Below are 16002 nucleotides of genomic sequence, written 5' to 3'. Positions count from 1 at the left end.
TCATCCGGGCTTAATAGGCGTCTCGTCACAGCTCTGTCAGCTGAAGCTGTCTGGAAATCTCCCCCGTGTAGTGAAACGGGCCTTGGATTTAACGTTCTCCGTCTCCGCTGCATGAGATCTTTTTCCTGCAGCACTGTTGACATTCTCAGGCTGTTGTTGTGGGTCCAGCTGCTGTAGCATTTGGTCAGGGTCACATCAAAGATGGTAGAAGGGAGAGCAAAGATGGTAGAGGGGAGAGCAGGAGTCCAGGTCAGCCTCGGCTTTCCGGGCCGACAAAGCAGCCTGTAATCAAGCATAAAGAGAAAAAACAAAAACAAAACAAAAACAGACGAACAGGAAAATGATGTTGTTTTGGCTGTGTTATTCAGAGAGGGGCCAGGCCCTGTGTCAGCCTTCTCCCCCCCTTTTTTTTGTTTTTTCTCACAATATAATCAACTCCTAACCCACCAAGTTGACAGGACAACACAGGTACACGTTAAAATTCTTTAATAATTCAAAAAAGTAATTTTATTTCATTCAATAATCACTTGTATTAATCAATCACAAGAAAACATGTCACAAGTCGACTCTTTTAACCACTAAATTTATTATTTCATCACTGGTTTGTGATTTACCAGTGTCTGTCTTTTTGAAGTCAAGTTGTTGTCCTGCAACCCAGAGAGTTTATTTGTTAGTAGTGGATAAACTTTATCATTTAACAACAGGTGTATGTTAAGTTTCGCTGCTTTAACCTTGCTGGAAAATCTTCAAATGTTCATGAATGTAAACTGTTTCTTCATTGCGTGTGTGTGCGTTTGTGGGTGGGTTATTTTAACTTTTTTATTTATTTTTTTTCTCCAACAAGGCATTTCTCTAATTGTGTGTGTTTTTAATTTTGTTTCCCAAATTTTGATTTCCCACCTTAAATAACAGCATTCCATGTCTTCAGCCAGGAATTAGAGCTTGCTTGTGAGATTCAGGGACACCTGGTGCCAAAAACAATTCAGTGAAAAACTTGCCTGAAAATTTCCAGTAATGGTAACCGATAACTGGAGGAGAAGATGTCCTTTAAGCTTCTTTTCAGGGTGAGGACAACGTGAGAGGTCAAGCTGTAAAATTTTGAGCCAGAGCTTGGCCTGTCTGTCATCCCAATTTTGTTAGTCTATCCTTTTGCCGCTGTACTCAGGTTTCCAGGTTTAGAGAAATCCACCTGTATTAAGAGACTAAAACATTCATTTACTTATTTTTCTTAAAACATCCATTTGGTTCATCTGCCTAGATTTTACTCTCTCTCTCTCTCTTGGTGCATAGTTCACACAGTCAGGCAGTTGCCTTTTATGGGCATACAGATTTCCGGCCACCGACACTCACCCCCAGCAGCCGCCAAGCCATCTCTCCTATATCAAAACCCAGCCAAACATCGAACATTCACCGTAGTCATTCAAAACTGTATCTATAATATTATAATCAACAAAATCAGCGTTTTAATTACAGGCATGTATCATTGTTTGCAAATCATACTTATAAAACTCAATAACACGCTAAACAGGAAGTCCTCTGTGGGCTTCACAGCAGCCACCTCATTTGTATGTTCACACACCGTCTAAAATAGCTCGCAGCGCGCTATCGTCACACACAGCCTCGTTTCACACTCAACTCTCTATTATATTACAAAGACGTCTTATATTTACAATCACCCCTTCTTTATCACACAACTCCTTACTCTCCTTCGCCACAGCTGCAACCTCTAATTTTTTCTCTGGCGCACTCCCAGGTCGCATGACCTGCAGCGCCCTCAACAACTCTTCTCTCTGCTTCTCAAAATTTTCCACTCACCCTGCACACCCCCTTTTCTATGTTAGACTTAAAACCCAACATTTTTACCCCACTACACACCTTTAAATGTCACTATTAGTTTGATCAATTTATTTATCATTACTTTGACGCTAATCCACTTTTAATTCGCTTTATTTACTTTAGTTCATTTTCTCCTATTTGATCACTATGATTTCTTGACTATTATTATTATTTCACAGAAAATCAACTAATCTACTTTGTCTCCCTATTTGTCATCAAGGAATTCACACTAGTGATGATCGATTCGTGAACCAATCGTTCAATACTCGAGAATCACTTTACTGACTCGTGAATCATGATTCACAAGCCCAACTGACTCACTGACTCATCCCTGTTTCTGTTAGCAAACTAATTCGCTTAGTAGAAATATATCTAGCTTATAATTAAAATTGTGGGGGGGGGGGGGGGGGGGAACAACAGCCAATTTCTTAACAAAAGCATTTCTGCTCTGAACTGGAAGAAAAAACCCTGAGTAGAAGCTCACATCAAGAAAATAGCTCCTCGGTTCACAGTAGCATCGCTCTGCTAACATGCTAACAGCACATTTGAGCTACTCACCCCCTCCCTTCCTGTGCTGAATCTTAAGCGTAAGCAAATCACTCAGGAATCGCTCACCCCCTACCTCCTGTGCTGAATCATAGAGCGAACGAATCACTCAGGACTCGCTCACCCCCTCCCTCCTGTGCTGAATCATAGAGCGAGCGAACGAATCACTCACTCACCCCCTCCCTCCTGTGCTGAATCGTAAGCATAAGCGAATCACTCAGGACTCGCTCACCCCCTCCCTCCTGTGCTGAATCATAGAGCGAACGAATCACTCAGGACTCGCTCACCCCCTCCCTCCTGTGCTGAATCATAGAGCGAGCGAACGAATCACTCACTCACCCCCTCCCTCCTGGCTCACAGCTTCTTCTTCTTCTTGGTTGGCAACCAATGTTAAGGTGCATTACCGCCCCCTGGCTCACAGCTCAGTGGACATTTAGATGAGAAAATATATATTTAACACATTTAAGGAAAATACTAATAAAATACAAATAAACAAAATAAATGTTTATTAAGCAATTTTGATAGGAAATTGCTTAATTTTAGAAATGTTTTTGCTCTTTTTTGCTCTATAAAATAGTTGTTGTTTTTTTAGAATCATTCATCTTAGCAGTGGGATTTACATGAAAAGAGAAACAAATTAAGTTTGAGTGAAAATGTAAATTTTTTGCACTCTCTGGTCAACTGACTCAGTGAATCAAATGACTCAAAAAACCCGATTCACTTTGGTGAGTGACTCATTAAAACTCGATTCAGTAAAAAGAATCAAATTTACCATCACTAATTCACACACACACACTCGCAGGCCGGTCACTCGCCCCCACCTTTTCTTTCTCTCTCACACACACGCACATTTTACTCTTCGTTCGTTCCACCTGTGAACCCGCCCCTCGAGGCTGGCTCACACACACTTCATACTTCTCGCAGTCCCATACAAACTTTCTGCGAGACACTTCTTCTGATTCAGGACAACGCCCTAATCAAAACAAAGAGCGGGTGTCGTCTGCTCTTATACACCTCAACCTAACTAGGACAATTAGGCTCACGATCTTCAGATCGCGCCACATTTGCCTCACGATTTATTCAAACTGCGCCACGGACTGGATACCGCAGTTTCTCTTCCCCATAAAAATAAAACCAAATTAAACCCCCAATTGACTTCACAATTTGCAACAATTCCCGACACGGCCTTTTGCCGCAATTTCTGCACAACACAAACACTTTTAGGCACAAATTATTCTGTTACTTTAATTAACTCCCGTACTTCAGACGAGACGCCGACTCTAACGGCGCTTTCACACAAACTACACACCTCCAACTCTCTTTCTCTCTCTCTCTCTCTTTTTTTTAACACCACAGAGTAATACACCCAATTCAGCCCGTCTATCTCTATGTGGCTCCAAATACCCTCTTTATTTAATTTAACACTCGTCAGGGGACAGGCAAACAACAATTTCAACCACTGAAACGAGGAATACAACCTTTTTCAGCCTTTTAACCTTATTTAACCTTATATCTCTGACTATTCTTAGAACTCAACCTTTGTTCGCAAAATGTGTCTTGCTCTATGTTCTCATCCAGAATAAAACGTAAACCGTGATTACACAGACGTTTTCAATATTATTCTGTAGCTATGCGGGAGTCCTCAGTTCCCAAGTCACCACCTCGGCTAACCAGACGCCGCTGGACCTGACTGCGCGTCCACAGGCAGGGGGGTTGCCACACCATGAACAAAACCAATTCCCACAGGTCCACTAGGCATCAACCTTTGATCCTAAAATGTGTCTTTGCTCTAATGTCCTCCCATTCACACATTAACCGTCACTGTTACCGTGTTTATATTTCACACAGAAACACAGCAAGCGCGTCTCATCAGCAGTAATACACAGAAACACAGCAAGCGCGTCTCATCAACAGAAACACACACAGAAACCTCTGAGCTCACCTTTGAAAAATGCAAGCGCACCACAAGCCAGATTCTATTTCACCTCTATTTCAGATACTACACTTTGGCCGCTTTTTGAAAGTTTTTCCACATTTCTTGCAACAGAAGCCAGTCATAGACAAAATTAATTATGTAGGGTAAAAGTGGGCTGCACTCTAGTCTCAACGTAGAATATGATTAGTATCTTGCTAGAAAATTCCTATAACACTTGAATTCAGCCTCAACTTATGTTGTTAGTATCTTGCGCCGAAAACCAGACACCGACAATTTAATGTGAAAATGCGTGTAACCCAGCGAACAGATTAATTGGGAAAGCCCAATATGCACATTTGGTATTTATAATACAACAGGCTGTGCTTACCTTTTTATGTTTGGACCGTCCTCTGTTCGCCTCGCCCCACGATCTCACCACAGGCCAAATCTGCCCCTCCTCAGCACACCAAAAGATCCGGGTCACCGGCACCAAGTTGTTGAATTCTCCCAGTACTTTGAATCTTTGGGCTGAAGGAAGGACACTTACTCGGTGTATAAATGCTCAATCAACAATCCTTTATTTCCATACAATTTTCACATAATGAGCATAAACCATCATGATGGGGAGAGATGCAGAGAGGGTCACAGCAAGTCTCAAAATGGTGGTGTGTTACACAGCTTCTTATACTTTTCCACTGGCCCCCACCTGGTCGTAAACCTAAACATTCACACTCTCTTATCTGTCGTGGCGCCTAAGTTATGACCTCGGGCTCCCTGTCTTTCTACCTCCTACAAGGGTGGGGGCACAGAATGTTGTCTGTTTCTGCTATTATCGGCACAAGGTCTTTTGCACACAACATTCTCAGAAAATGATTTAAGCAGTCTGACATGACAAGAAAACAGTGTAAAACATTCACAGCAGATAAATGGTGGCACCCACTTGTCTAACAGAACCCAAAGGATGGGCACATTCTTTTAATCCCCAGAGATATACTTGAACTTTTGTCTATCCTACTAACAAAATATACTGAGACATTTTGTCTAACATACTATAAGAATATACTGCGAAGGGGGTCATGTTCTTTAACCTAATCTCACAGTTGCAGGGAGAGCTGATGTTGCAGATGCAGCCAAATCCTTCTCTGAGCTTTTAGCACCAGGTTGCTGCTTTCACAATAAAAGAATCAACACGTAATGCATTTAGAAAAATGAATAACATTAAACGTTAAACAATAAAAAGTTAACTGTCTGGGTCAGCTCACCTTGTGTCGTTTACGTCTCGGGTTAATGGCAGCCTGCATCAAGGAGACAGTAACAACACCTTTATTTTTAAAAAGCCGGAGGAGTTTCATTATGCAGCTTAAAATATTTCACAAATGTTTTATTTCTAAATGATGCCAACAATTATCTATGATACACACAAACCTTCTTTTTCTGTGTGTTGTCAGTCGGTGTAAATATGGTGGGAACCGCATCTTCCCGAAGTGTCACACTTTTGCCCGTTTTGTCAATGTACTGCTCCTCAAAGTGATTGATGCACAGAACAGAAAAGCGAGTCGGCGTCCAGTCCTTCCACTTCATGTTCAGTACCCATTTTTTAAGTTTTCGGGGGTTGTACAGGGGAAACCTGCATGCACACACAGAAAACATTTTTTCCCCTGTGTGAAAAGTAACTCACTAAAAATCGTGTAGAGTGCAGTAAATTTTACCTGTTGACTAACTCTGTTAAAACTGATTATGATATGCTATATGTAATATAACACTCAGTATTTCCAGCGTGATATACTGAATGTAAGCTAGATAATTCAACTTAAACAACAGAAAAACATAATAATAAGAGCATAATTTACTGTTAAAGGTCTTAATCTGGAGTATTTTTGTCTCATAGATGTAATTTAGAGGATCTTAAGTGGTCTTTTTTTCTTCTTCTTTTTTCCGTTGCTGCCTTTAGGGGTCGCCACAGCAGTTCATCTGCCTCAATCTCAACCTATGCTTAGCATCCTCCTCTGTCACAGCAACCCTCTGTATGTTCTCCTTTACCAAATCCACAGCTCCATGTTAAGCATCGTTTGTCCAATATATCCACTGTCCCTCCTCTGCATATGTCCAAACCACCTAAAAATGCAGCTCTCTAACTTTGTCTCCCAACACTCAACCTGAGCTGTCCCTCTGACATACTCATTTCTAATCCTGTCCATCCTGGTCATTCACAATAACAATCTTAACATCTCAAACTGCGCCTCCTGTCTTTTTGTTAGTGCCACCATTTTCAAACCATAAATGATAACAGGTCTCACTAGCATCTTGTTAACCTTCCCCTTTACCCTTCCTGCTATCCTGTCAAAACAAAATCACCCACACTCGTCTCCACCCACTCCACTCTGCCTGCACTCTCTTCTTCACCTCTCTTATGCACTGTCTATTGTTTTGAATGGTATGTAAACTCATCTATCTTCACTACCTCTACTTCTTGCAGTGTCACACCTGTATCCCTCTCATTTCTCTTCTCTCCGATGTCCACAGTTCACACCTGTTCCTTACTGTCAGTATAGGTCACAATGTTCCCTGCATCACAGTCCATGAATACTATGGACTATTATGTTTGTTGGTGAAATAAGCACCTCAGGGCTGATCCCTGATACAATCCCACCAGCACCTTAAGTCACTCCTACAGCTCACAAGTGGTTCTCAAATTTGACTTAGAATTTAGTGTGAATAAAACCCCTGTTGTGGAAGTTTTCCACTTAAATAAAGCCTGCAGACGAGCGGTGAGCGGTAGCTAACATTCTTTTAATTCATGCACACAAAGAACAGACAAGCTTGTGGAGCCCCCATGACCGCGGGACCGACGGTCAGCAGAGTCTCTCTGAGCCAAAGTCAACCTCTCAGTTAAATACCTTCTCCAGGAACAAAAGGCAGTACACAGCTGTTTCACACCTTAAGGTTCACACTCCCTTGCTACTTCCCAGAGTCCTCAAGAGACAAAAGACTGGTCCTCTGGAGTTCCTGTTTCCCCAACATCCTGACTACACCCCCTACCATTTGTCTTAAGTATGAGTGTCAGACATGTTAAAACAATGAAATAATGTGATTAATACCTTAGTGAAAGAAATTCCTCTACAATCCCACCCTTTGATTCTAAAATCAAGAATCACATTAAAACCAGAATTTCTTTCCTGACATTCTGTATATCACATCAACATTATTGTACACTTAAAGGAGTTTCACACTGTGTATCCTCACTTCACTGTTCTCCCACCACCCTTTGTTCATCTTTAATCTTCCCCACAATCTAAGCTCTCACATGCAAATGGAAACAACAATGATACAGAGGAAAGGTCTTCTCCAGAGTGTCAAAGTACTTTGCATGGCAAAGTGAAACAGCATTAGGTGGTCAGTCTCTGTCACAGTTATGGCTCCTGGTGTCTGTGCCATTTACAGAGTCATAATTCCAACGCTGATCTTCCTTGCGCTGTCACTTTTGGAGCTTAGCACGCTCTCTCCATCCCTCGATTTCTGTTCCAACGCAGCTGTAGATTTAAGGCAGAGCACGTCGTACACCTTAGTTGTCTTCCTCAGCGTCAACGTCGAAACTCTTTCATTTTATTTTAAGATTTTGCTGTTCAAAATCTCCTCATGACAATCCTTTGGAAGCCCACTGTCGTTTGTCTGTTGTCCTGCAGATGGTCCCTGCTTCTCTCGGGTCCTGTTGAAGCGTTCTCTCTTAGTCATAGTTTGCATCTGCGCCTCAGTCAATCCTTCCATATCCCTCATGTCATGGTTCCTGCAATTTAAAAATGAAAACTTTCCCGGAAAAACCCTCTTTTGCCCTATGTCAGCTTATCACCATTAGACATACACAATAAAGTTGTGCATTGTCTCTTAAAAATTCTCAGGGCTTCTCCCCTGAAGTAGCTTTACTCCAGGCCCTGTTGTAAGGAAAAAAAACATTAGCCAGTGGTGTGTCCTGCTGTAAATCATGTGATTAGATCATATGATTAGCCCTCTGCTGTGGAAAATGTGATATAGATGTTAGCGCAGCGCGTCTGTATGCACACTTTCTCACAGTGACCTCTGCACTGTAAACAATACAAGGTCATGAATAACACACCGCTGGTAAATTCACAAAGACACAGAAAGTGGCAATTAAAAGGTTAAGTCAGCACGGCTCAAAAGCCCATGCAACCCAGGATGTTGCTGTCACCTTTCTGCTCCTGTAACAAAGAAACATACATATATACATCCACCCTTTTGTCTCTCTGGGTGGAGGTGCAATCTTGCATATTGGTGTCAAGTCAGTCAGGTTTTTGTCAGTCCAGTCAATCCCCGTGTTTATTGCTGATAGCAGAACCTCTTGTGTCGCAATAAGTTTCTACTGCCAGCAATGACGTCAGTTCAAAAAATAAAAAAGAATTTAGACTGGATTACCTCGCTGAATCCTTTTTGCCAGGGACTTGTTTTCTGATTGTCCCAAATAAGTGGCTTTCTCCCGAGCCCATTTTAATTTTGGAGAAGCTCACTTGCGATTGATCAACATGTTGTGTAGCGCTTTCGATTCCGATCTTGCAGGCCTGCTTGAAAAAGAGAAAATTGCCAAACAAAAATCTCAGTGCACTGTTAAAAATAAAAAAAAACATGAAGGCCTCTTTTAGAAGTTGTCTAAGCATACTCCCTTAGAATGATGAAAAAACAAAACTAATTGGCAGGTTCAAAGTGGTACCAAAAGAAAATGCATCAGCCAAGTAAATCCCCAAAACTTTCATCCACCAGTCACACACCTCACACAACAGCAATATTCTATTAGAAAATGAGTTTTTGTTTTCCCCATGTACCCAGATGTGTGTCACGATAAGACCTCCCCCACACATCAGAAACCAGAAACTCAATAATCTATTAGTCCCCACTCATCTGACCCTCCCGCAGCATTCTGTTCACCCCTGCAATGATTCAGTCATCCTTCCCCAAAAATAATACTAGTTCACTAGTCTATGTATCACTTCTTAACCCACTAAGTGAACCGGACAAGATGACGGTAACAGAAATGCATGCTTTAAAATGCTATTTGGTCTTCATGAGCTTCATTGCATGTGTGTTTGTGTTAGTAGGATTAATGCATTTTTCTGTTTGTGTTATTTTTTGTGTACCTCTCCTCTTTGCGGTGCTCCAGACACTTTTCAATTCTCCACGCAAGGCAGTCGTTTTTTCCTTCCCAATTTTCCTAAACCCAAATTTCATTCCCACACTACAACAGCATTCCTCCATGTTGTCCCCTTCTCCTTTGACTGTGGTCTCATCTCATCTCTCCCCCTTGCAGCAGTCCAGTGAGAGTCAGTTGTCTTTCAGCTTTGTCCTGTTTTCCACGGTCTCATTTTGCCATTTTTGCGCCGAAAGTGGCAAATGTCCAACTCAAGCAGTCTTTTCAAAAGTCCATTCACACACAGTGAAGGTGCAGCTCGTTGGAAATGCACATCCATCCATCCAGTCATGATGATGCCATTTTTCTCCTTGCTGTCGCTGTCTTGCACAGCTGCTGCTGCTGGACCTTTTCTTCACTACTCAGGATGCTGCTGTGAGCTCTTGAGATCCATCTCGTTGTTCTGGAACTGCATTTCTTGTCTTCAGGGAGAGATTCTTGGAGCTTGTGTTCTCAGGGTGACAAACACGTGGAAGTTAAGCTGTAAAACAATTTAGCCAAAGCTTGGCTTGAGTGTTTCTAATGGTGTTAACCTATAATTTTCTTCCGACTGCTGCACGTGGAAAATTGATCCAGGTCTGTTCTTCACCTGCAAGTGACACACTGAGACATTTTGATCATTCTTCTCATTGCTTAAAACAACACCTCTCCCCTCTCTGGTTCTGAATTCCCTTTTCTTAAAAACCCAGAGAGATTGTAGTTGTTCTACGTTGAAAAACACCAAACCCTCTTCCTATTTTGCTTATTTTCATCAACAATTTTGCTAATTTTGTGTGTGTCCACCGTAGGGGAGCTGGTGGCCTGCAGTACCACCCTCTCCCACTAGTTGAAAACAACTTTTACACACATTTCTACACTCCTCTCTTTTTTTTTTTTTTTTTTTTTTGTTCCCCATTTTCAACATTTTGTAACCCCGTTTCTCACTGTTTTTTTTTTTTTTTTTTTTTACACACACATCAACGTTTCCCACACAACCATTCTCTGCAATCTTACACACCACACATTTACTCAATTCTTACCACAGTCACGTATTGAGTTTTGTCTCTGGCCGCCTGGTGGAACGTCTGCCGATCTACTGGATCTAGATCCCATTTTACTACACGAGGCGTCCCCCGTGAGGCCCTTGCCTTCTACGGACCAAGGAACGAACACCGCCACTCCGTGCACTATAGTACACGGAAATGGATTCCGACAGTGTACCCGGACCGCCGTTCCTGTGACGTACTTGGACCGAACACAGGTCTGGGCCGGCTTCTCCCCAACAACGTGCGCGAGCCACTGTCCTTGTGATGAGCCGTACCCAACACAAGCCTGGGGCCTCAAACCACCAGGTTTTCCTCCCGGAGACTCGAACTCCGGGGTCGGCCAGCGTTCCCCCCCTCGGCCAGACAAAAAACTCTCCATGACTGTATACAAGTTAGCTACAACTCACCCATCTGCAGAAGTCCCCTCAAAATCGATGATCTCGGTGGTGACTGAAACACACGGCTCCGTGACTCCTCCATTTCCTTTGCTTCAACAGCTGGTAGGACAAAGGTACCTTTTCCCTCAGGGGTGATCAGCCCGTCCACGGAACCGTTGTTCAGCGACCACACGGACCACCCTGCTCACAGCGCCATTTTGTTGTGGAAGTTTTCCACTTAAATAAAGCCTGCAGACGAGCGGTGAGCGGTAGCTAACATTCTTTTAATTCATGCACACAAAGAACAGACAAGCTTGTGGAGCCCCCATGACCGCGGGACCGACGGTCAGCAGAGTCTCTCTGAGCCAAAGTCAACCTCTCAGTTAAATACCTTCTCCAGGAACAAAAGGCAGTACACAGCTGTTTCACACCTTAAGGTTCACACTCCCTTGCTACTTCCCAGAGTCCTCAAGAGACAAAAGACTGGTCCTCTGGAGTTCCTGTTTCCCCAACATCCTGACTACACCCCCTACCATTTGTCTTAAGTATGAGTGTCAGACATGTTAAAACAATGAAATAATGTGATTAATACCTTAGTGAAAGAAATTCCTCTACACCCCTCTATTGCAACTGCATAAAAAAATAATGCCGCAGCAAAATGTACAGTGATAAACTTTCTTTGTTTATGCCCTTTTTGCTTAGTGAGCTTGTGTACACATCTCGGTAACTTTTCCAGGTGCACTCCGAACTGCACTCCCATGTATACAGAAAAAGATCCAATTATGTGGGCTTAAAATGTTGAGAAAAGGTGGAAAATTTGAGTCTTAACACTGATACAAGCCTACTTCTGTAAGCCACTGTTACTTTACAAACGTGCTTCTAGCTGTCTGTTGGTTTAGTTTAACCAAAAAGCAGCGCTATTATCGAAAACTTTACGTCTGGATCGCTCGAGGTGTCGCAGTTGTAGGCACACGTATATCTCCCCATTTATGGTCAAATTTCGGTCAAGTTGGGACCACAAAAACCGATTTTGTTGTTGCTAACGCTAAAGTTGTATGAGAAACGTCTCCAGCTAACAACAATTTGGACACTTCAACATCCGGAAGGACATTTCAAAATAAAGGTCGCATTTATGCTTCCTTCCTTCCCAAAATGAGAAGAAAATGATTTATAGAATTCAGCCACCAGCCCATCTGTGCCTGGAGATTTGTTGTTTTTAAGAAATTCAATAGATGTCAATATCTCTTTTTCAGTAATTGGACTGTCACAAAAGAGCCTATCACCACTTTTAATCATTTCAACATTATTTTCAGAGTCAATAAATTGGGTAGCGACCTTTGCGTTATAATTGGATTCATACAACTTTGAGTAGAAATTACAACAAGATTGAGAGATAATTTTTGCATCATCACTGACCGTACCATTTATATTCAATTTATGAATAGTATTGGCTTTAGATCTACTTTTTTCTATGCGGAAAAAATAAGCAAAATTCTGCTCTCCCTCCTCTATCCATCTTTTTCTTGAACGAACAAAAGCTCCTTCAGCTTTCTGGCGGTAAAGCTCATCCAGTTTAGATTGAAAGGACCTAAGATGTAATCTATCCTCCTCCAAGACCTCGTCTGGTGGGAGTTGATATATTGCGGAAATTTGAACAATTAGATTTTCTTCTTCTGCTGCCCTTGACTTAGCTATTTTTGCCCCATACTGTCTTAACATTTTACTCGTCTCAAATTTCCCAGTTTATGCCATAGGAATTCTCAATATTAGCCTTGTGTATAAAATGTTTTAACAGTCGTGTGATTTCAGATTTCACAATTGTATGGCTCAAAAGCGAACTATTTAATTTCCAATATGAGGATCTATTAATTGCAATAGTTGGAAAGAGTTGCAGGTTAATATATATATATTGCTCTATGGCCCGTAAGTGGAGTTGCAAGGATATTGACCGTGACACTGTCCTTTGATAGACTACTTGATATTAACCAGAAATCAATACGCGATTTCCTTGAACCAGAATGGTTACTGCAGGTAAATGATATATCATCACTCACCATTTCTTGCGGTTGGCTGCACACAGTGGGGAGAAAAACTGCACTGCACAACGACAACTGTGAGCTCAGAGCAGCATCAGACAGCCACAGCTTTAACTCCACCATCCACCAGCTGAGGGCAGCGCTCACAGCGCCGTCACTCTGTGCATGCACAAACTACATTAAAATACAGCGTGTGTTTTTTAAAATATTATAATAATGCATAATTATGTGGACATGCATATTAGATCGTTTTTTAGTGAAATATAATCCCACCAGAAAGGCAGGAAAAGCCCGGAAACTTACTTTAAAACTAAATATGTTCCTTAAAACGGTGACAGAGCTACAGACCCATGACAGCCTTACACAGGTAGCCAGCAGCTATGATCAGCGCTACTTGTGCAGTTAATAAAAGGACAGGTAATGTTTGTCGCGCTGTTGCACACACAGCACGCTCGTTTGTTTCAGTTTGTCAGTTGCCACAAGACAACTTACCAACGTGTACGTAATAAGCTAATACTCCTGTGTGCTATACACTACAGTGTACGCTGTACACCTACTTACTGGTTTTGTCGCATCAGTCTGTATGGAAGAAATATAGTAAGTCTGTGTCTCTGAGTTAACTTGTTTCTCCTACAGCTCCGGACCGCTAAAAATGCGCGTGCTCTTTGTGAGCTCGTTCCCGGCTCGTAACCAGCGCGTTCTGCCGGCAAGGGCGATCATTGGTTAAATGTGATCATGTGACTGATGCAAGCCAGATCCTTTTATTTAGCAAAACTGTGATTAATAGTTAAATATTATTGTTGAGGCGCACAGACAGGACTCCGCACGCACACACACATATAATAAAATATTATTATTTTTAAAACGTTGCCTCAACAAAAGGGCACTTTGGGCACCCATCAGGAAAGGGGCGGGTGCTCAAGCCCCTCTAGCCCCCCCCCCCCCCCCCCCCCCTCTGCACGTGCCTGCTGGGGAGTAAGCGTGTACTTACTCGGCCATCTGGGAACGCCCCCTCGCTCTTTGATCCTTTGATCTTCACAAAGGACCATTCTGACGTCACGGTCGACGTCACGTTCTCTGCTAGTCCTTAAATAGGGAGCTCCTTTAACAGTTTACATTGGAGCATTTTCAGAAACAGATCGTTGTTTTAGACAAAGCTAATACGTATTTAACCCGTGACACCGTTCTTTAAACCTTTAAAAAATGCCACCGGCATCATTAAATATCTTACCTTCTGGAAGCGATAGTGGATCGGGATCACTCAAGCAGCGGCTTCAGGCTACTAGTATGAGAGCGTCTCAGCTTAATAAAGTAGTACAGCTACGTACTGAGTTCTGCTGTAGGATATCTGCTGAGCTGTCTGACGTTAGAAGGGAGAGAAATCAAATCAGAGAAGAGTATGAAGAAAGTGGGAGAGCTCACGGGGAAGAGATAAAAGAAATGTGGGAAGAAAACACAGAACTCACAACAAGGTACGAATATATAAAAAGAAAAACCGCAGAACTCGGGGAAGAAAACGCAGAACTCAGAAGAGGGTACGAAAATATTATAAAAGAAAACGCAGAACTCAGGAAATCTGTGGAAAATTATCAGCGCCTAGCGGAAGAAGCACGGCGTATAATAAATAGCAATGCTCCTGAACCTGAGGAGGCTGAGACCCATGGTTCGTGGTGTCATGGTGCCAAACGCCTACTTAAAATAGGTTTAGGTCTTGCCACAGTGGCCAGTGTTGTTCCTGCAGCTTGCTGGGCCATCGCAATGCTTTTCGGCTAAAGTGAATGTCCCGCTCTGTGGGGTCATGATAATAATCATGACCCCACAGAGCGGGGATTGCTACAATTGTGGCTTCTGGTCCACATCCACAATTACAGCCCTACTGTAATTGTGGATGTGGACCAGAAACCCCTTAAAAACAGTAATAATGTTTTCCATCCACAGTCCACCTTCATCCTGGCGCTGTTCCCGCTGGTGCAGGGTCCGTTCTTCAACAAAGGTTTCTCCATCTTCCTTGATTTTGTCCATCCACCGTTTCTTCGGTCTGCCTCAAGGCCGGCGCCCTTCTAAAATATGCTGTGCTCTCCTTTATGTTTGATTTTATTTTGCCCCTCACACCCCCAACCAGTCACGGCAGAAGACTGCCCCTCCCTGAGCCTGGTTCTGCCAGAGGTTTCTTCCTGTTAAAAGGGAGTTTTTTCTCTCCACCGTTGCCAGAGTGCTTGCTCATAGGGGATCATTTGATTGTTGGGGTTGAATTTTTGGGTTTCATTTAATTGGCTTGAACTGAAAAAACCTAAAAATTCAGGTGAGGGTTTTACATAGTGGAGAGCACTGCTTTTGTTAACTGCACTTTTTTATTTGTAGTTTTTGCAGTGCTTCCTACTACAAAAACTACAAATAAAATCCTTGCAGTTAGCAGCAAATCAAAAGAAATAAACACATTTTAAAAATATCCACTACTGTTCTGTGTGTTTACTTCAATGAACAATTGTATGTTTTTGTGGTAGAAGATTATAGATTGTCCAAATATGTGAGAGTTTTAAAAGTAGCACTGCATGAGATTTACTGTGGCACAGATCGTTGAGCAGATCGTGTGTTGATCTGAGTCCTGTGATTTCCAGTAGTGATTTATTCCCATAACAAAATCAAACTGTCCTCTGCTGCCGTGTTGTTGCACAATGAAAATGATGGAGGTTTCAGAAACAGTCCGGCCCTGGTTACTGTCTCAGATATGACACTAGTCTTATCCTGTCTGCTTCTGTGTGTATATATGTAATATGCATATCCACATAATTATGGATTATTATAATTATGACATTTAATAAACACACACCGTGTTTTAAAGAACATACATTAAGAAACTGATTGTATTAAATTTTTATTTCAAATATATTTCATTATATTTTTTGTCATCATTTTATTATAGATTAAGTGCAAGAGTTGTTAAGTGTGGATAAATAAATAATAGTTTATTGCAATAGTAAATTGCGCCTTGGAGTCCTTAGGTACTGTGCAGGGCAACTAGGAAGTGTGTTCCGGACTCACTGTTAGGATCCACTGATTTAGTCACTGATCA

At 42.1% G+C, this 16002-nt stretch overlaps 1 protein-coding gene and 1 long non-coding RNA gene across 4 annotated transcripts; one reads left to right on the top strand and one right to left on the bottom strand.

The window, feature by feature from the left end:
• Positions 1-3165: 3165 nt before the first annotated feature.
• On the bottom strand, positions 3166-13639 carry LOC146519616 (THAP domain-containing protein 1-like). Of its 3 annotated transcripts, none has more exons than XM_085156473.1 (4): positions 13491-13639; positions 5723-5924; positions 5560-5592; positions 3166-5461 (listed from the first exon to the last, which is right to left on the bottom strand). In XM_085156473.1, the coding sequence occupies exons 1-4, from the start codon at positions 13502-13504 to the stop codon at positions 5381-5383; spliced, it is 330 nt and encodes a 109-aa protein (XP_085012599.1). In that variant the 5' UTR covers positions 13505-13639; the 3' UTR covers positions 3166-5380. The 3 variants fall into 3 exon arrangements, with proteins under 3 accessions (XP_085012599.1, XP_085012600.1, XP_085012601.1); XM_085156474.1 differs by lacking the exon at positions 13491-13639 and adding an exon at positions 11830-12042; XM_085156475.1 differs by lacking the exon at positions 13491-13639 and adding an exon at positions 6782-6940.
• A 243-nt stretch (positions 13640-13882) lies between these two features.
• Positions 13883-15378, top strand: LOC146519615 (uncharacterized). Its single transcript, XR_014873655.1, has 2 exons — positions 13883-14401; positions 14868-15378. It is a non-coding gene; the product is annotated as an uncharacterized LOC146519615 (long non-coding RNA).
• The last annotated feature ends 624 nt before the right edge of the window (positions 15379-16002 follow it).

The sequence above is a fragment of the Neolamprologus multifasciatus genome, chromosome 4, assembly GCF_963576455.1.
Source record: "Neolamprologus multifasciatus chromosome 4, fNeoMul1.2, whole genome shotgun sequence".
NCBI lineage: Eukaryota > Metazoa > Chordata > Actinopteri > Cichliformes > Cichlidae > Neolamprologus > Neolamprologus multifasciatus.
The sequence above is the reverse complement of the archived record's forward strand: the minus strand, read 5'-3'. Positions and strand labels throughout refer to the sequence as shown.

Coding starts and splice junctions, on each gene's coding strand:
- LOC146519616 (XM_085156473.1), bottom strand. Junction 5,593..5,722: donor ACAACACACAGAAAAAGAAG/GTTTGTGTGTAT, acceptor TCCTTGATGCAG/GCTGCCATTAACCCGAGACG. Junction 5,462..5,559: donor CGAGACGTAAACGACACAAG/GTGAGCTGACCC, acceptor TTGTGAAAGCAG/CAACCTGGTGCTAAAAGCTC.